Raw genomic sequence first — 21,560 nt, forward strand, 5'->3', positions numbered from 1 at the left:
GCGTCATCCGTGTTCGTGTGTTTGTTTCTATCACTGCACAGCCTTCTCGTGATGTGTGGCGTTTGTTGCCGACTTTTGAGAAAGCAGCAAACACTTAACATCCTGTTCACATGCAGGCAATATTTTTGTAAAATTCCTGCTGTCCTCAGAGGGCGAATCATCATTTAAATGAAGGTGTACGCATAATGAAATATGCCAGTAGAAAAATTAACACGGGTTGTCTTTTGTTTTTCAAATGAAGTGGAAGGATAGTCTGTAAGGAGAAGCCTTGTTGCAAAAGGAGGACAGTTCTCTGGGTTTGGTCCACCCCGAAGGCGGTGTTGTATTGCTGTGTCTGTTGTTGGAATGCAGGGGAGTTTCTGGAGCTTTGGCCTTCCTCTGAAGAGGGGTTGCTTTAAGGCTTGCCTGCCGCCTGGAGACGGTGTGTTTACTGCCGAAATGGGGAGTGAGCGGTGAGAAACCTACAGCAACTGGACAGTGATTTTATGTCTGCTGAATCCCTTAATAAATTTAGGCTTGTATTGTATTTCTTGGAATTTATTATTCTTATGTTTTAAAAATACATTTTCCACAGATAGAAAATTTGAAGGAGAAAAAAACAAAGACAAAACCGATCCTCATTTCAGAGAGCTTGAGAAGCACCACCTCAGAGTTGGCCCCCCTGCTGTTATCTGATCCTTCAGTGCTGAGCCCCCAAGTCACTCCTGGTCTTAGTCACTTTTCCAGCAAACAGTTTCTGGTGTGTCATTTATTGTATACACGCAGGTTATTTGTCTGCCAGAAAAAGATCTTTGTTCTTCCAAACTGGGAAATAGTGGCATTGCCTTACTTCTTATAACATTTGGGAATTTTTATGAAACTTTTTCAGCTTTCTACTAAGACCTTGCTAAAGTAACTGATTTCCTTTGGTTTTGCCTGGGTGCTGATGTCTTTGTGATTGGCTTTCATGATCACAGATTTTTTGAAAAGACTCTAGATTGCCCAGCAAGTAACTTAACAGTCATCCTTTCTCTTCTGTGATTTAATGGCGTGTGTGTATGAGGGACTGTGACCTCACGGATGAATACATACTATGCCATTTTGGTTGTGTAGGCAGACACTGGTCATAAAGCAAGGGGATTAAGGTTAATATGAGAGGTAGGTTGATTCAAGGAAGAGTATTTACTAATTAAGAAAGGAAAGAAAGTATAAACATCTGGTAACACTGTGGCATTTATCCGTTTTTGCAGGGAGGGGAGTTGATGTTAAATTCACTGAAAATGCTAATTTTTACCAAGTAGAAATCTGTATGTGTGTCTTTTTTGATGTAATATTTTGTTCAATATTAGGATGTTATTTTAAAATAAATTATGATATTTTGGACATAAGCTGTGTGTTAGATACTATGCTTCCAATTTTACATACTCTTTACTCCCAATGATAATATTTTTGTGCTTTACAGATATAACTGATTTCTTCTTATTTTTTGCTGAATATTCAAAGCATCCTTGAGAGGGAGCTTGGTGTTATCAGTCCCGCACAGTGATTGATGCTAATTTGAGATTCTAGTCAGATTCTGAAGCCTTTTTCATGAGGTTGCGTCTTGCTTCTTTGTTCTTCCCCTACCTTCCAATACTATTTCTTCAGCAGCTGTCTGAGCAGGGCTTGATAGGTGGCTGGGAGCGGTACACAGGCAAGTTCTCACCCTCGAAAGTGCTTCCGGCTCCGTTATGAACCAAGCCCTGTACGGTTAAAGGGAGAGCTAGTAGGAGACATTTTATGTCAGGTTGGTTATGCAGAAGGTAAAATAGGTTCGTATATTTACTAGGATAGAGAAAGGAGAATTCACTGTTGGCTACAGTACTGGGAAAGAAGAAGCCTTTGCAAGATTCATTAGGATTCAGATAGGTAGAAAGGAACGTCTTACACATAAGATTTTGTAGATCAGAGGTGGCTAGTTATGAAAATCTAAGTTATGCTTTGTAGATACCAAGTGGGTAAGTTAGGTGGTTAATATCTGTGTAGGATTGTAATGGGGAAGGATTATGATGGAGAAGAGGCCAGAATGATAGTTTGAGGCCAGTTTTTCTGATCCCTAACTAAGGACTCCTGGACTGAATCCCTAACTAAGGACTTTTTTCATAGGCAGAAAAGACCTATTGCTGTGAGTTACTTCCTACTCATGGCACCTCCATGTGTTACAGAATAGAACGGCTCCATAGGGTTTTCTTGGCTGGAACATTTTCAGAAAGAGTCCCTGGGTGGTGCACATGGTTAAAGCTCAACCACTAGCTGCAAGATTGGTGGTTTGAACCCACCCAGAGGTGCCTTGGAAGACAGGCCTGGTGATCTGCTTCTGAAAGGTCACAGCCTTGAAGACCCTATGGAGTTAGTTGTACTCTGTACATATGGGGTCGCCATAAGTCCCGAGTGACTTGATAGCAACTAATAGCAATCTTTATGGAAGCAGTTCTCCAGGCCTTTCTTCCATGTAGCTACTGGGTGGGTTTGAACTGTCAACCTTTAGGTTAGCAGCCGATCACAATCTATTTTCACCTACCAGAGATCTTCTGTAGGTGGAGGGGAACCGATAATTTGAAGGGAGAATGTAGACTAGAGAGAGAGATTTTTTCTGTTACAAGCTTTAATTATTGTGGCAAACTTCTGTGGCTGAATTAGAGTCAGAAGAGATTAGAGGTGGAGAGAGAATACTTAATTTAGGATAGAAGCCTGGGACGGCGATGTGTTAGACAGGCGAAGGTGGACTGAGTGTCGGGATGGCCAGTGTGAAGGGATCGTGTGTGTAGTTGTGACAGTATTGGAATAAAGCATAGAAGACTGTATAAATGTGGCTGTATGATTTGAATTTTCTCTGTAATTACTGTGGGCTGAGTTCAAAGTACAAAAGTGTCTAATCAAGTATTGTCCAACATGGAAGTTTCTGAAATGCACAGGCCCCCGTTTAGTGTGTGCGCGTATATGTACTTCCACACGCATATGTCCGTGTTGGTGGGGCATGTTTCATATCAGAGCCCTCTGACCAGCTTTATTGCAGTCAGTGGTTTATGAGAGTGTGAGAGATCGAGAACTTTAATTAGAAAGGAGTAGTTGAAATAGGGTCTTCTTTCCCCTTTGTGTCCTGATTTTATTGCTGCACGTAAGATCCTCTGATCTCTGTTTAATCTATTTTTAATTTTCTTCTGTTTTTACAGGCCCAGGCTGCAAGCACAAAGGAAGTTTGCTCAATCTCAGCCCAATAGTCCCAGCACAACTCCAGTAAAGATAGTGGGGCCGTTGCTACCCCCTCCAGCTCCTCAAATTTCTGACCTCTCTAAAAGGAAGCCCAAGACAGAAGATTTCCTTACCTTTCTCTGCCTTCGAGGTAAGATGGTATCAGCAGTTAGTTTGCGAGGAACCGCCTTACTGAATGTGAAAGGAATAAAACCGTGCACACGGAATAGGTGTTTGCTTTGGTACATCTTCTAAATCCCCAGCCTGGTGTGAGAGAGAATTTACAGTGAGAAACGGCACTTTGAGGGTACGTTATCGTACCTTATCGGTGTGGTCTTTAAACCAGCTGTATGTTTGAGTTTCGTATTTTCTCCTCCCTTTCTCATATGACTCTTAAATCCCCCTTCTTGACTTCTCTCAACGCAGACATACAGAGATCCTGCTTTCCTCTTAGAGCTCGGCTTTGTTTTAATTTTTATAATTAAACTTCTCCCTCCTGACCCCTTCACATCTCCCTCCCATCCCTACAATACACACCCGCGTGGCTGCATCTAATTTCGTTTTAAATTTTGCATTTTGTTTTCTGATTTTCTTTTGGTAGGGAAGGTGTGGGTGGGTTGAAGTCTCCTTTCTTCGTAAGTCCTAAGGTCGGCCAGGAAGCCACACTGACGGAGGCTTCAGTGTTCTGCCGGGCTGGTGATAGCTAAAGAAAGACAGTACAGTGAAACCTGCGAAAGGCAGAACCTGGCAGAGATGGAAAACGCAAATATTTTCCAGTAATAGAGAGTGGTAGAAAAGTGGTTAGGAATGCATTCTGTCAAAGGCAGAAAACTTGCAAGACCAGGGAAAAAAAGGTAGTCCCACTGAGTTCCGGCACTTGTAGCTTTCACTGTAGTAATAGTTTCTAAGTATTGTTAACAGTGAAAATATTGGTCCATGTATGTGAACCAGACCGATTAACAGAAGGCAGGGTGTGCGTGGCACTTTCTGGTAATAGATACATTTGGATTTAAATGGACTTATTTGGGACAATGTTGATTAGAGTAAGTTTTGTAATAGTTGTGAGAGAAGAATACACAAAATTGACAAAGAGATTAGGAGCCTCCTTAGGGTATATGATAGAAGGAGAGGTAGAAAACAGGAAAGCTGGTTAGCAGTTACTTGGTGAGGTTAGTTGTGAGGGAGGAGAGGCTCTCGCTATTGGCCGTTTGTGAGGAGGGCTTGAGGATAATTATTGTAATTATTATTAATATCTTATTAATTTAAATGCTTATTATAAAATGTATTACTTAAACTAGTTACGAATTTTTAAAAATATGAAATAAGGTACAGGAGGGATAAGGTACAGAAAGTTTAAGGTGCAGTACAGTGAGCTTCCTTTTTCCTGGAGTATTTGAGAGTGCGTCTCCACCCTGACCTCCCATTACCCGTCAGTACATTACTGTGTAATCTCTTCAAATGAGGACATTCTCTCATAAGCATCAAAATTAGGAAGTTAATGTTGATGCCTTACTGTGATCTGATATTCAGATCCCCATTTCCAGTTGCTTCAAATGCCCCAGTCACGTCCCAGTTGAGGGTCATCGCTTCCTGTGCAGAATCAGCCATTGACGTTAATTGTCAGGTCTCTCTAGTACGGAGCAGTTCCTCTGTCTGCCTTTGTCTTTCGTGACCTGGGAGCTTTCGGAGATGACAGGTCACTTGTTTTGTAAAACATACCTCGGTGTGAGTTTGCGTTTCCTCACGAGTCGGTTCGGGTTTTTATTTTTGATGGCATCACAGCTGTGATATGTTGTTGTTCTCCTTGTGTTCTGTTGGGTGGCACACGATTTTATCCTGTCCCTTTACTGGTGATGTCACATCGGTCACTTGACTAAGGTGGATTTGTCAGGCTTCTCCACTCTAGAGTTACCTTTCCACCTTTGTATGAAGTGTTTGGTTGGAAGATACTTTGAAACTGTAAATATTCATTTTCTCATCAAGCTGGACTTACTTATTTTACATTTGTATGGACTCATTTCCTTTTTTATCCCAAAGGCTATATAATCTGTTACTGTCATTTATTTTGGTGCCTAGATTGTCCCATATTTTGTCCACGGAGCACTTCCGGCTGGCTTCTTTGTCCTTTTCACACATCCCCACGTTTCAGCCTTGCTTCCCGGCACATTCTGTGCTGGCCTTCTCAGACCTGGAATCAGCCATTTCTCCAAGGAGCCCTTGTTCTTTTAGTGAAAAGTGCTATTTAAAATCCAAGATCTGGGCACTAGGCGTGTCCGTTACTAGTAGAGTGACATTTTCCCCAGGCCCTGAGTGAACATGGCTAGGGTGTGTGTGTGTGTAGGGGTGTGTGTGTATGTATACATACATATACATGCTCATTTATTACATCTACATCTGTATCTCTATGTTTATTAAAATCCACGAGTTAAAACTGCTGCTTCAAATTCCAGTTTACCACCATAGGGTTCATCCTAGTCTTCTTCCTTTCCATGTTCCGCAGTGAGAAACCTGTCTTCTGTTATCCTTAATATACTGTATTTATTTGCTCAATCTCTTTCATCGTAAACCCACCTTTCATCTCTGTTGCCACCCCTTCCCCATGTGGGACCCTTCCTTCTAATCTCACTTGGCTCTGACACCCCTTAGTGGGCCGCGCATATGTGGTACCCCACTCACCCTTCTGGTGTTGACACCCCACAGGGCCCCCCGTGGCGGCACCATTTCCTCGCTCATTGCCTGCTGTGCTGTGCTCACCAGTGGACTCCAGGAATGAATTGTTAGGGACGGGAACACCCAAGGCCTGAAGGTTATGCTGACATTACAGGCTGTTGATAGTCCCTGGAGGTCTGTAAGGCATGCAGAAGGAGAATAATTGTATTTCAGATAGAAATTTTCTAGAAACTGTAGGTGGGATCCCCACCAGTTCATCTCTGTTAACTTGTACATAACTCCCACCGAAATACCGTAGTGATCCTGGGTTTCTAGTGTGAAAATGGAAAGGAAGATGACCAAAGATGGAATAATCTGGTATTGGATTAGTTCTGAAGGGTGAAGGGAAAAGGTAAGAATGGTTAACAGGCTGTGAAGCTGGTTGGGTGTGGTATAATGGACAAATGAATGAAAATGGGATGAAGCGCTCAGAAGAAAAAGCATATGAGCTAAAGGAGGCTTTGAAGGGTCAGCAGTGCCATCATCAAGAAGATGGGCTCAGGTCTGTGGTGGTGGGGAACTCTGATTTTCCAGCGTTGGTCATGCATGACTCTTAAGTGAATTTTAGCCAGATTTTGCTAAAAGGGTACCCATGACTCAACTAACGGGCACTTTTCTTTAGGAAAGGAGTTTTGTCTGGAATTACTGTGGGCAGTTTGCTTACTGTAAATCATGAAGTATAGTCTAGAAAATCCTGCCTCTAGAAAATCCACTGATCCTGTTCCATCAGGATGTCAGAAAATGCCTGTGTTGATTATGGAATTTGTTGGTGGAGTGGGTGTGCCTCTGTTTTAATTCCCAAAGGTAGGAGAGTAGAGAAGATAAAGAAGGTGTCAAAAACTGGGTGTCTGTGCCACTTGTCCCTATTACAGATTGGTTCTAAAATATATTTTCTGTGTTTCTGGGAGATTTGAATTGGGCCTTATTTCGAGAAGGGTATTTACTGCTCAGGTAAACTGCATCTAGGGAGAACATTACCAAGTACCCAGCTTTGAAGTTTCAAGACATTGGACGTGAGAGAGTCATGTCTCCATAGACACAATTTGCTTCTGTGAGGTGTCCAGTGGAACAGAGGTTTGAATGAGTGAAACCTAGGAGATACCCGGAGCCTTGGTGACGTAGTGGTTTAGAGATATGGCTGCTAACAAAAAGGTCACAGGCAGTTCGAATCCACCAGGCTGCTTCTTGGAAACCCTGTGGGGCAATTCTACTGTGTCCTGTAGGATGGGTATGAGTCGGAATTGACTCAGTGGCGATGGGTTTGGTTTTTGGTTTAGGAGATACTTAAAACAATTTTGGAAAAATGATGTCTGGGAAATTTATTCCTACATTCATGAGCAGGCAATAAAATAGGATTTGTTATTTGTTTTTATCTGACATCCAGTGAGTATTCCTCTCTCACTGTTCCTCCTGTCCGTTTGAGATCTGAGGTTTGTGAAATGAGAGTCATCTTTGACTTAGAAGAAATCATTTTCTCATGAGATCACTAAAAGCCTAAAATGTCAGATAATTCGTATGATATTATCATGTCCCTGGGAATATTTGATGGCCTTACAAAACTTATTTTAATATGTGGTGTGGTTGAGGTAATTAAAACTCATATTTCAAAGTGTAGAAGGGTGGTACTCAAATAATTTTCTTTCAGTTTTAAATTATGGAAAATAAGGTGTTAAAAATTTTTTATCATAGAAGTATTTTATGTCCTTCATGGAACTATCAGGAGAAAAGACGGGTAAGTGAGCAAAAAGAATAACCTGAAAATGCCCTCATTTGATCTCCCAGATAAAACCACTGTTAGCAGTTCCTTGTGTGAGTACCTCACTAAGCCTTCTGTGTAGATGTATAAGACAGCTTTCCGCCTGAAATGGTATTGCATTATACTTTTATTTCTGCACCCTGGTTTTCCTACTTAACAGTATCACGTAGATTGCTATCTGTCATGCCATCTTAATAGTTTTAACAGTGTCTTGCTTTGTTGATGTCTCATATTTTATTTATCTGATTCCTTATTTACATTTGGATATATTTCTGACTTTCTGGTATCAGCTGCAGATGCCGCGTATCCTCAGTTAAATCTTGCCTCATCTGAAGTCTTTTCAGGCCGAGTTGACAGTTGGGAATCCGATTACCCTTCTTATACCTGCATTCTAATTCTGTTTCTTCTTTTCTTTTTTTTTTGGTGCTGCTTCCAAACCTAAAGAGTTTGTCAGATCCCCAAACCTAATGTTCACCGCATAGAGCCCAGTCACTTCATCACCCTTGGGTGTCAGTGGGCGCTGTGCGGGTGAAGAAGACTGTCTTTAATAAGCTCATTATTTACCGGAAAGGAAGTCTGGCTGCAAAAATTACAAAGGAATCCAATCAAAGACCTGAAAGTGATGTTTGTGGCCAGGGTTTACAGGTCCCGATTATTACCTTTAATAGTCACAGCTCTAATTTGGAATCTGTTAAAGGCTGAGGGAAGGATGGGATGGGGTGAGATTCTTTAAGTCTTGCTGTTCATTATCCATTAATGAGAGCCCAAGACCATGCCTTCTCCCTGCAGCCCATTAGGTACCCTCAACGAAAACCTTGAAAAATGACCCTATAGCATTTAATGCTGGGATTAGTGTATATATGTAAACACACCAGGCAGTTTTTCAGGATTAAAAAGCTTTAGGGATTTTTCAGTCTGTTGTAAGGCCCTCAGAGACCTATCTGGCAGGGCTCAGCTCCTTCTCTATTTAATATCATGACCTAAAATTTCTAAAGGGAGGGAAGGAGAAGGGTATGAATAGAGCAGGCGTGCCCCAAGTGTTTGCCTGCAGTGTTTTTATCTTTAAATAGCTGCCTTGGAGGCCGCCCCCCACCCCCCACCCCGTGTCTCTTGCCAGAGGCATAATTAGTAGCTTTCACTAGTCCATGCGGAGGGGAGGGGATGTGCCCTGCGCAGTGATTCATCCCAACACCGTATTTCCTGTCACCAGTATCGTTATTCCTAATGAGTTCTGGCTTCTTCTCTTTGTTCTGACTCTGATTATTAACAGATTACAAAGTTGGATGCAGCAGAGACGCGGCAGGTTAAATGATTCTCTTATTTATATTTTTCTCTTTACGTGGCATTGCAGACGAGGGGGATTCGCAAAGCGATTCCTAAAACATGTCCACCTACACAGAGTTCATTCTTCTGACTGGATGGAACAGTTGAGGTGGGCAAAGAGAACCGGTGTTGGAGGATTCCCGTCAATCCGATTTTAGGGCTGGCTGCTTTCTGCCTTACAGGATTTTCGGTCATCAGCTGTCATTCAGTTGCTAACGAATTTAGCAAACCTTTCTGTTACCCCTTTTTACATACTAAAACCAAAACCAAACCAAACCTGGTACCATCCAGTCGATTTCAGCTCACAGCAATCCAGTAGGACAGAGTAGAACTGCCTAACAGGGTTTCCAAGGAGTGGCTGGTGGATTCGAACTGCTGACCACCAGGTCTAGACGCTGAGAAAACAGACTGGAAGCAGGAAAGCAGCATTAGTGTGGTGGGCGAAGTTGGTGGTCACAAAATACTGTGTGAAAATGACTGTGGGGAAAGGAAGTGACGTTTGAGCTGGGGCTGGTAGGGTGTTAGGATCCTTTTCAGAAAGGGCCTGGGACTGGGAAGGAGTTTTACAGAACCCTTACCAAGGCATGGAAGGGCGATGGATTGGTACTGGGGTTTGTTGCCTGGAGGGCCAGGAGTTAAAAGCTAAGGGAGTTTAAAAAAAAAACAGTTGTGACTGACACATGCTGACCCCATGTGTGTCAGATAGAACTGAGCTCCATAGGGTTTTCAGTGGCTGATTTTTCAGAAATAATTCACCAGGCCTTTCTCTTGAGGCACCTCTGTGTGGACTCAAGCTTCTAGCCTTTCGGTTAGCAGTCGAGCACGTTAACCCTCTGCACTACCCAGGGACGTGTGAAGCATGGAAGTTAGGCTGTGTCATATCTGTGAGCCCTGGACTACATACTAGAGCACCACTGAGGCTTCATATTCCTAGGGGTTTGGAAGGACACCTTGGAGCTCTGTTCAGAATGGGTGGAGGTGGTCCGTGGGCCTTCTCAGGGCTTAGTACAGGCACGAGGCTGAAGTCTGGAAGACTGTGGGCAGATGACTTGAATTGCTCTCGGTCTCAGTTTCCTCTTTGTAAAATGGGTATTCTAGCATCTGTAGCACACAGTTGGAAACCCTGGTGGCGTAGTGGTTAAGTGCTAAGGCTGCCAACCCAAAGGTCAGCAGTTCGAATCCAGAAGGTGCTCCTCGGAAACCCTATGGGGCAGTTCTACTCTGTCCTTTAGGGTTGCTGTGAGTCGGAATCGACTTGACAGCAACGAGTTTGGTTTTTGGTTTTTTGGTTTTTTTGAGCACACAGTTAATGGCGTGAAACAGCCCAGAATGGGACCTGATGTAGTCATACACTGACAGTTTCCCAGTGAGTTTGGGGCGTTATGTGCAGAGGGAGAGGAGAGGAGGGGAGGATGGTTTGATTTTAGAAGGGATTTAGGAGGGACAATCTAAAAGACTGGCTGGGGGTGGTGGGAGCCTCCAGGTGGTAGAGGAGACAGCCCACTTGTGGAGTTTTCTGCAAAGGTATTTGCTGGCCTTATTGGCACGCAGCACTTTCTCTGATGTAGTACTGGCCTTGGGTATTGGGGACAGTGAATTCTAAGTAGGGCAAATGCAAAAGCCTGGGGTGATTTTGAGGTCACAGAGTGAAAGGGGATTAGCCAGCTAGAAAGCAATTAAATAATCCCCTGATTGCAAGGAACACTATGGTACTAATAATGAACTTACTTGAGCAAAATGGGAGTACTTTTTATTACAGAAACTCTTTGGGGAAGAAGGCACACTATCACAGCGGTACACAACTTTTTTTGATGATCCCTTCTGAGAACGGTCGCATCTTAATTTTGAGAACAGTAATGGTGAAAATATGATCCAAAATAGCATGATGATTGCCTCCAGGGCTGCAGGAGCCCCGTAGTCTTTTCTCCACGTCGTACCAGCCTTATGTGCGTCATACGCTTGGTTTTCCACTCGCGTCTGTGTTACTTGGCTCATTCCGCTGAGCAAGCGATTTGATTGCTCACAGTATATCAGGCGAGTTCTGAAGAAATACGAAACCTCGGAATTCTTAAGCTCTGAGGAGAGGGTGGATGGGTCCCTTTTAATTGCTGTGCAACCTTGACCTCTGGTTAAGACCCCAAAGCATTTTGCTCACAGGACAAGCATTTTGCTCACAGGACGGGCCCTGCTCCAGCCCTCGCTGTGGGGGCCAGCTGGCCTCTGATCCCGCTTTGCCCTCCCTGAAGATGAAGCAGGCTCCAGTGGCTGCTGGCACAGATTCAGTAGTACTTCAGAATCATCGCTGGCCCCTCCTTAATTTCTAGAGACTTCTTGGCATTCATTTCTTGTCCTTTCTGACATCTATTTAGAGAAGGTTGTTAGATGCCATCCAGTCGGTTCCAACTCATACTGACCCGTGTACAACAGAACACGGCCCAGTCCTGCGCCGTCATCACATTGCTGTGTTCGAGTGCATCATGGCAGCCACTGTGTCGATCCATCTCGTTGAGGGTCTTCCTCTTTTTCGCTGAGCCTCTACTTTACCAAGCATGATGTCCTTCCGCAGGGACTGGTCCCTTCTGATAACATGTCCAAAGTGCATGAGACAAAGTCTTACCTTCCTTGCTTCCATAGAGCATTCTGGCTGTACTTCTGCCAAGACAGATTTGTTTGTTCTTCTCGCAGTCCATGATGTATGTTCAGTATTCTTCACCAGCACCATGATACAAAGGGGTCAGTTCTTCTTTGGTCTTCCTTATTCATTGTCTAGCTTTCACATGAACATGAGGTGATCGAAAGTACCATGGCTTGGCTCAGCCGCACCTTAGTCCTCAAAGTGACGTCTTTGCTTTTTAACACTTTAAAGAGGCCTTTTGCATCAGATTTGCCAAATGCAATACCTCGTTTGATTTCTTGACTGCCGCTTCCATGGGTGCTGATTGTGGATTCAAGTAAAATGAAATCCTTGACAAATTGTCTTTTCTCCATTTATCATGATATTGCTTATTGATCCATTTGTGAGGATTTTTTTTTTTTTTTTTTAATGTTGAAGTGTAATCCATATTGAAGGCTGTAGTCTTTGGTCTTCATTAGAAAGTGCTTCAAGTTCTTATTGCTTTTAGCAAGCAAGGTTGTGTCATCTGTGTATGGCAGTTCGTTAATGAGTCTTCCACCAATCCTGATGTTCTTCTTCATATAATCCAGCTTCTGGGATTTTCTGCTGAGCATACAGATTGAGTAAGTATGGTGAAAGGATACAATGCTGATGCACACCTTTCCTGATTTTAAACCATGCCGAATCTCCTCGTTCTATTCGAATGACTGCCTCTTCGTCTATGTGCAGGTTCCTCGTGAGCACCATTAAGTGTTCTGGAGTTCCCATTCTTTGCAGTGTTTTCCATATAGTCAAATGCCTTTGCATAATCAATAAAACACAAGTAAACATCTTTTGGTACTCTTCTGCTTTCGGCCAAGATTCGTCTACATAAGCAATGATACTGCTTGTTCCATGTCCTCTTCTAAATCTGGCTTTAATTTCTGGCAGTTCCTGTCGATGTACTGCTACAATCGTTTTTGAATTATCTTCAGCAAATTTTACTTGTGTGTGATATTTATGATATTGTTGAATAATTTCTGAATTCTGTTGGATCACCTTTCTTTGAACGGGCACAAATACAGATCTCTTCCAGTTGGTGGGCCAAGGGCTGTCTTTCAAATTTCTTGGCATAGATGAGCACCTCCAGCGCTGCGTCCGTTTGTTGAAACATCTCAGTTGGGATTCTGTCGGTCCCCGGAGCCTTATTTTCTGCCAGTGCCTTCAGTACAGTTTGCACTGCTTCCTTCTGTACCATCGGTTCTTGATCGTATTCTACCTCCAGAAATGGTTGGAGGTCGACCAATTACTTTTGATACCGTGACTCCGTATTCTTTCTATCTACTGCTGATGCTTCCTGCATTGTTAAATATTTTGCGCATAAAATCCTTCAGTGTTGCAGCTCAAGGTTTGTATTTTTTCTTCAGTTATTTCAGCTTGAGAAATGCCGAATGTGTTCCTCCCTTTTGGTTTTCAAACTCCAGGTCTTTGCACATTTTATTATAATACTTTACTTTGTCTTCTCGAGCTGCCCTTTAATGTTTTCTGTTCAGCTGTTTTACTTCATCGTTTCTTCCTTTTACTTTAGCTACTCTACATTCAGTAGCAAGTTTCAGAGCCTCTTCTGACAGTCCATTTTGGTCTTTTCTTTCCCGTCTTTTTAATGACCTTTTGCTTTCTTCACATGTGATGTCCTTGATGTCATCCCACAACTTGTCTGGTCTTCAGTCATTAGTGTTCAGTGTGTTCAGTGGTCATTAGTGTTCTGTTCTTGAGATGGTTTCCAAATTCAGGTCGGATATACTCAAGGTTGTATTTATTTCTTGTAGACTTGTTTTATTTTCACCTTAACTTACTTACGAACAATTGGTGGTCTGTTCTGCAGTCAGCCCCTATCCTTTTTCTGACTGATGAGAGTGAGCTTCTCCATTGACAGACACATGGTAGTTAGAGAAGGTAGATGAGATAGTCTAATTTTGTTTTGTGATGACTGCTGGGATGACATTACTCTGCTGGCATCAGAGTAACTATCTGTATCCGAAAAGCAAGGTGCACTCTTACGAGTATTCATTGTGTCTCCCCATTGGGATTTGAAGTGATTTGAGGAAGCGTCACGTGGTGGAGAGAATGCAGTTTGGTGCACACATTGTGTTGTGTAACCTTTATCACTTTACTCTCGAGCTTGTTACCCCTTCCGCACTTGAGATAATACCACCTGACAGCATCGCTGTGTTGGCTGGAGGTAAGGTAGGTTGAACACATTCATGATGCACTGTGATATGCTTTGTGTGGTCTTTGAGATGAAGAGGTCCAGGGACTTTGTTGCGTTTGCTTTGATGTGTATTTGTGTGCATGTTTTAAGCCAGCGTGCAGAGAACAATATGAAAAAGATTGGAGGGGGAATGTTCTAGCCTTTAATTATAAAGCTATGTTTTATGTTTGCTGTTGGCTGGATCTGGGTGTGAGGTTGACATTGTTGGCAGGAAGAGTGATGTATTACCCATGGAGTTCTCCTTGCTGAGTCCCACACATCTTAAGGGCTCTTGTATAGAACAGGTGCCCTGATGTGAGGAATTTCCTGTATCTGACAACAGATAGGTGCTGTCATTCAGGAGAGGAAGAATGCTGAAGGGGGCCACACAGGGAGGAGGAGGAGGTTCTTACTTCATCTCTTGTGCGTCTGTAAGAAAACTTACATGGCTGAAGATTTCCAGCTCTCACATGGCATTGCCCTCACACTCACCCCCCCATTTTCCAGAAACCACTGAATACACTTTGCTCTTCCCATGCCCTCACATTCTTGTTGGCAGTCTGCTTACTTTCCCAGAGAGGAAATAGTCTTTGCTCTCAACTGTACAAGAGAGTGACAGTCTGTTTCAGTAGGTATGAATTGTCTTTGTCACCAAATCCATGTATTAGCCTAATGATACCGCTTTAGCGAGCGGCTTACAGAGTGCTTTTGCATGTATTACCTAACAGCCTAGGGTCGTATAGTTGTTATGGCTGAAGACCTTATACTCACTGTACAGATGGTAAACTCCAGGCCTCATGGAAAGTAAGAGTCTGCCGGAGCTGAGGCTTGATCCTGGGTTTTGGAATCAGTGCAGAGTCCTTTCCAAGGTTGGATATGTCCATATTAAAAGGAAGAGAAGTCCTAGGATGGATTCAATCCTGGGATGGCTAGTCAGCTCCTTATCAGTAGGAACGGAGGTGTCCCATGTGTTTGACTTCTGCTCTGGGGGGCTGTTTCCCTGAACCTATTACATGTGTCCCTGGTGGTGACAGAGGTGACTTTTAGAGAAACATTTTTATTTTTATGATCATTTTAATTATTACCTTTTTAGGATAAGTGATACTAGTTTTCTGTTGATATAATAGAAGTAAATCATTTAAGGAACGGATGGTATACGTGGATATGACAAACGATTGCATGGTGTTATGCATGCTCCTTAGAAGTCAGGACGGTGAGACTTGGTCTCACATACTTTGGACGTGTTATCAGGGGGACCAATCATGCTTGGTAAAGTGGAGGGTCAGCAAAAAAGAGCAAGACCCTCGACGAGAGGGATTGACACAGTGGCTGCAACAGTGGGTTCAAGTGTAACAACGATTGTGAGGATGGCGCAGGACCGGGCAGTGTTTTGTACCTTTGTAAATGGGGTCACTGTGGGGTCACTGTGAATGGAAACCAACTCGATCGCACCGAACAACATGTGAGTAGTTGATGTGTGGGAAATCCACTTGTAAGTTCTACCCTCGTAAGGTGTAAAGGCAGACCTGAACGGGACAAAAGAGAGTGCTGTTGAATGTGTTACAGTTGTCCTATAGCCTCATTTCAGGGAACTTTCTTGCATGTGTGCGTATGTGTGCCAGAAGAGTCTAGACATAGAGTATAGAACAGTGCCTGGTGCACAGTTGGATTAATGAATGAAGGTAGTTGCAAGTGCTTTGTTTTTGGACCCTCCAGTTTCAGCAGATGGCGCTTCCCCTCCTCTAACTCAGGAAATCAATATAGTAGCCCCTGCTTATCTGCAGCATTATGTTCCAAGACGCTCTGTGGATGCCTGAAACCACAGATAGTACTGAACCCTGTATATACTATGATTTGTCCTGTACATACATAACCATGATGAAGTTTCATTTATAAACTAGGCACAGTAAGATAACAACAGTAACTAATGATAAAATAGAACAGTTATAACAGTATACTGTAATAAAAGTTACGTGAATGACGGTGGGACGGCGTGAGGTTTCATCATTCTACATACTCATTCAACATGGTTGAGCCGTGGTTAACCACGGATAAGGGGGTGGCTACTGTAGTTAACCAACTTACCCTCTGTCCCCTACCCTAGTCCCTACCAGATCACTTTGAAGTTTTGTGTTTTAATTTAGTTTGATATTAGGGGCTGATAACCTTTCATTTGGTCTGTGTGGCCTGAAAATGAGTCACAGGTTGTACCAACAGGGGAGGGAGGTGCCGTCAGCCCAGGATTGTTGGGTCCAGCTACAGAATTAACTCCCAGCTAAATGATAGTATGCAGGGAATCCCTCTAGGTTCTTTCCAAGAGAGAGCAGAGCTATGTTTGACTTGTTAAGATACAGAACTGGTTGGGGGAGGGAAGAGAACGGGAGAGAGGGCTTGTTTGTGTACGTGATTCATGGAGAAGAATCCAATTTTATAGAAACCGCAGCCCAAATTAGAGAAAGCAAGCTTTTGGATTAAAATGATTTCTGTTGTGGTTGTAACATACCACAGTTTGGTTTTTGTCCAGATGAAAACATTTGGTTTGCACTTCAGTAAATATTGTGGAGACGTTGCCAGCTAATTCTGAAAAGTAATGAAATACGGGTTTGGCAGAGCGCAGAGGCATTCCCGACTCCCAATTCCACTTCTCTGATCCAAGTTCAGATTTTTTTCATATTTGCTAATGCACTTGAATAATCGAGAAAGAAAATCTGAATGTAATTTTGATAGAATACTGTGTATACTTAATACTGTTTTAAAAATGCATTGTTTATAAAGTTAACCACCCCCATGTACAAAAACCAAAAAAAAAAAAAAAAAAAACCCAAAAATGGAATCCTTAACTATCTCAAATGTTCACCTTTTGTTGATTCCCTTTCTAAAACCGCAGAGTATAAAGGAGACATGTTTCCATGTGATAGTCAGATTCTCCCACATATTAGTTAATGTTATAAACCGGGCTTATATGTATGTTGATAGCACAGGGCATGACTAGGAAGAAGGGTGCCCAAGCCCTTTCTGAGGACACCCCCCGAGTTTCACCTTCCTTGCTGGCGTTGTGCAGCAGGTGGTGAGGTGGGCCCCGCTGAGGTGAGGACAGGTCTCCTTTTAGAAAGCCATCTGATGAATTTTCGCCTTGCAAATCACAGGTCTCTCAGGTAGGTCATTCTGTAGTCCCATTCCTGTCTTCTTGAATGTTGGACCTACAGTGCGCTTTTCAGAAGCTGACATTTGGGGGAAAGAAGTGTTCCCATGTAAATTTTCTAGGTAAGAGATTTACCCCTTCAGTGCCAGGATCTAGGTAAGTTTCAAACTCTTTTTAATGAAAATTTAACAGCACGCCCACTTTTCTGTTTTCAGATATGCCTACTGAATATTAGTTCAACTTTCTATGGGCTCAGCATAAATCATAATACACACATTCACCTATTTTATACTGAGGATATGGAAAATTTTTCACCAACTTTAGCTCTGGCTGCTGTGTATTTCTGGAGTTTTTAAATATCCTTTCCTTTTTTTTTATTTTGTCTAGCAGATTCTTCTTCCCCTACACTTTTTAAAAAGGAGATTATCACGCTTCTATCTGAGTTAAGAGGAAATAAATTTGCTTTGTGTGAATGTCGTAACTCTGATGTGAGTTTTGTTTTCTTTTATGTATTTACAGTTTTTAGATTGCCTCTTTTTAGTATTAGCATGTAACAGTTGTGATTTCTCCTTTACCTTGGTAATTTTCACTTCCGTGTGAAATATGAGATTGTCTTACTGGTTTTGTCTGGATGAGAAAGAAAGAAGTTGACTTGGCTTCATTTTCATCAGTGCTGTGGTGTCTCCTGGTCTGGAATCCTAGCTTTCTGTTTTGGTGGTCCCTCTCCTCCTTTACATATGGACATGCTGGTGGTGGTCTTGGGGGGCGGGGATTGACAAAGCATCACATGTGACAGCGTTTGAATGTAGTCTTGTTGTATGGAATGCTAGACTCAGATTTAGGCTTCTCTACCTGCTTGGGTTTGACTACAAGGCTAATGATTGACTGCAAGGCTAGTAATAGGTACAGGTATGAGAGAACCTGGCAAAATTCGGGAGGTCTGTTCCTCCTAGAGGAGATGTTAACTGTTCATGAGTGTTGCTCCTGGTGGATTGGATTGGTAGAGGCTTCTTGGTGAACATGTCTAGAAGGACAGAAAAGCCGTATCCAGGCTGACTGTTGTCCTTGGTGAGTGGTGTCTGCCAGAGGGGGAATTTGTGCAAGCCAAATATTTGAACTAAGGGGAATGTTCTTCTTGCCTCTGGTAGTAAACTAAATTTGCCACCTGAAGTTTGTATTACTGGACTTTAATCCTTTTCCTCCACTTTCCCTTCTCCCAGAAGTTTTCCTTTATCATACTATCCCCTCCTTTCTCCATCTGGGCTCTGAACCCTTCGTAACCTTTTTTCTTTACTGATGATTTACCTTTAGGTCCTGGGCAATGTGTCCATCATCTGAATAGAATCCAAGTCACCTTTCAGGGTGAAGGCAACCTGCTTTTCTCCCTTTTCCGCCCTGTATTTAGAAATCCTGGTCTTTCCCACCACAGTCAGTTCCATGAGAAGGACTTTGTATTGTTAGAAGCTTTTGGTTGGAGAGCTAGTCCCTTAGAAACTCTGCATTTCACTGTCCTTCTCTGTTTTGTACATCTCTTGTCTTAGCCTCTGACATTTAGAATGACTAGTGTCTTAGGTTAGTTTTATTTGTATTTGCTGAGGAGCTCTGAAGACAAACCCAGCCATAAGATTGGTTGTTTTCTGCTTCTGTTGAAGAAGTTACCATGTAAGCTGTCTTTAGGCTGTTAAGGAAACCTTGATGAATCCTGTCTGAGCTTCTAGACATTTGCCCCAGCTTGTGACACTCTTGCTTGCTTGAGGAATGCATTATTTTCTTGGGTTTAAAAAAAAAAAACCAAAAACTTAGATTCTTTAAGTGGAAGTTAATTTCTTATAGTAATATATAATAATCCCATGTGCTGTATGTGGATTTTACCTGATTTCTCTCTGAAACAGAATATTTTTATCAGGTTGTACTTTCCCCTTATTTTCACACTACTCCCAGATGGCCTTAGTTGGAGAGTTTCTTATCTCTTCTGCTGAGGAAGGAAAAGGGAGGTTAGGTAGATGTTGTCCATTGAACTGTGCCCTTCAAAAATATGTGCTGTAAATCCTAACCTCTGTACCCCTGTGGTTATAATCCCATTGCGGAGTGGGTTGTCTTTGTTATGTTAATGAGGCAGTAGTAGTATAGGATGTGTCTTGAGTCAATCTCTTGATATAAGAGAGATTAAAGGAGCAAGTGAGAAAAGCAGAGATGGGGGAAAAGAGATGCCAAGACACAGAGAGACGCACAGGAACAGAATCTCAGAAGAGACAAGCACCTTCCTCCAGAGCCGACAGAGAGAGAAAGCCTGCCCCTGGAGCTGGCACCCTGACTTTGGACTTCTAGCCTCCGACACTGTGAGAGAATAAATTTCTGTTGGTTAAAGGCACCCACTTGTGCAGTTTGTTATAGCAGCACTAGATGACTGAGACAAGGGGTAATGCTCACCTCCCAGAGCACCCCTCTTTAGCCTGTCCCTTCTCACTCTCCTCGTGCTGCTTCCCTCCAGCAAATGGCAGAGGCTTCTACAGGATCTGTACAAAAATCCACCCATTTTTATTCAGTTAGGCTTTCTGATTTCAGCTGCTAGTCTGTGCATTGATGGTAATGGAGATTTTGATCTGGAAGGAATCTTAAGAGCTTATATAACCTATTCCCTCTCATTGTACAAGAGAGGGAAATTAACTGCAGAGTCTAAGCATTACGTGGCAGCGTGTAACAAGTTACCTTGTCAGGTACTTGCTGGAATGAGTTGGATCTATGGTAAAATGATTTTAACATGGTTTGAATGCTGAAATAGGATTTCTCTGCCTCATCTTAAGTACTTATACATTTAGGTTGAGGAAGGAAGACTGACAGTATTGGTATATTTGGCTGTGGAGGTGCCCCTATGTATAAAAATAACCCCATTGCCGTTGAATCCATTCTAACTCAAAGTGACCCTGTAAGACAGGATGGAACTGCCCCATAGGGTTTCCAAGGCTGTAATCTTTCTGAAGCAGATTGCCACATCTTTCTTCCATGAAGCATCTGGTGAGTTCAAACTGCCAACTTCTCAGTTAGCAACCAAGCACTTAACCACTGTACTCCCAGGCTCCAACCCATATAAATCCACCTGTGAAATGTGTTTCCTGCCTGAGGACCCCTGGTGAAGACGCCAGGAGGGTGATGTCTCCTTTTTTTCTAGTTTACTCTGTTATTAATTCTAAATCCAGTTAGAATAAGAGCATATTAAGGTGTTCTAGTGGAAGTGTGGTCGGACAGTTCATTGATTTTTTTTTTTAACTTGATCTCTAATTTCTAGTTGATTAAATGATTTTCACCAAAGTTCTGTGTCAGATTTTAAGATTCACCGGGGCCGGGGGGAGCCTTGGGAAATGCCTTTTGTCAAACTGTATTCAGTTCTGTTACCCACGGATGATCTTTTTTGCCACATAAATCTCTTTGGAGTTTCCTTTCCACCCAGTGGGAGTGGTGGATCATGGGGAGGATGGAAACAGAAGGACGGGGACTGGACGTGTCTGCCTTGTCTTTGTAATTTTGCCGTTTCGGGAGGTAGACATTTGGTGTGCCACATCAGCTCCTTACAGCAGCTCCTTCACTCCCATCTCCTCCTTACAGACCATGCTGTTCCAGAGCTGACCAGGAATGGTCTTTAACCATTGTGTTTCAATTCTGAGGGTTTCTTTGGGAGGGAGATCAGATCAGTTACTGGTATCTTTGTTGGTGTTCCTGGAGTTTTAGATTATACTAGTTATAGGAAAATGGGCAAGAAAAGAAATGAATTTCACCCTCCCTCTGCTTCTTGGTAGTATTATTCCCTACGGTTCTTACTGGGTGTCTTAGTTACTAGTGCTGCTGTCACAAATACCACAAGTGGGTGGCTTTAAAGAACAGAACTTTATTTTCGCACAGTTCTGGGGGCTAGAAGTCTGTATTGAGGGTAACCGCTATAGGGGAAGGCGCTCTGTCAGCTCTGGGGGGAAGATCTTGTCTCCGTCAGCACCTGTTGCCTAGTGTTTCTTGGTTCCTTGGTGATCTTACTGTGGCATCTGTATCCCATCCCCTCCTCCTTACCCCTCGTATGTGTTTGCTTCTGTGTCTGTCTGCTCTCTTCATATAACTCAGAAGTGATTAGGTTTAGGATATGGCACTAAACTGATAAGACCTCATTAATATAACAAAACCCTATTCTCAAATGGGATTATATCCATAGGTATAGGGGTTTAGATTTTAACGTGTATTTTGGAGGAACACAGTTCAATCCTTAACAATGGGAAAAACAATCCGAAGAGATTAATTTGCGAGATTATCTTTGAATTTTAGCACCCTTGGTCCCCAACAACACACCAAAGACTTCACTGGAGCAACTTCTTAATTGTCATTTTAGTCCATAAAAAAGGACTGTTACACTTCTGTATAATACTGATTGTATTCTGGTGTTACTAGTTTATCTTAAATTCAGAAGTGAAAACATTTGGAGATTGGCGATCTTAAGATGTAAAAGGAGTGAGGGACATAGGTTCTTCTATAAGGAGTTTTTTTTTTTTTTTTTTGTATGGTCATTTATTTTGATAAATTTATGTGCTATTAC

General features: G+C 42.6%; 1 protein-coding gene across 2 annotated transcripts in view; it reads left to right on the forward strand.

Annotated features, from left to right (window-relative positions):
- The window catches only part of JARID2 (jumonji and AT-rich interaction domain containing 2), a 294,431-nt gene that overhangs the window by 204,145 nt on the left and 68,726 nt on the right, over nt 1-21,560 (forward strand). For both annotated transcript variants that reach the window (XM_004382977.2, XM_023737473.1), the window contains exon 4: nt 3,192-3,361. In XM_004382977.2, coding sequence (XP_004383034.1) covers nt 3,192-3,361 — 170 coding nt within the window. The remainder of the gene's footprint in view (nt 1-3,191; nt 3,362-21,560) is intronic.

The sequence above is a fragment of the Trichechus manatus genome, unplaced genomic scaffold (genome assembly GCF_000243295.1).
Source record: "Trichechus manatus latirostris isolate Lorelei unplaced genomic scaffold, TriManLat1.0 scaffold00103, whole genome shotgun sequence".
In the NCBI taxonomy this organism is placed as follows: Eukaryota; Metazoa; Chordata; class Mammalia; order Sirenia; family Trichechidae; genus Trichechus; species Trichechus manatus.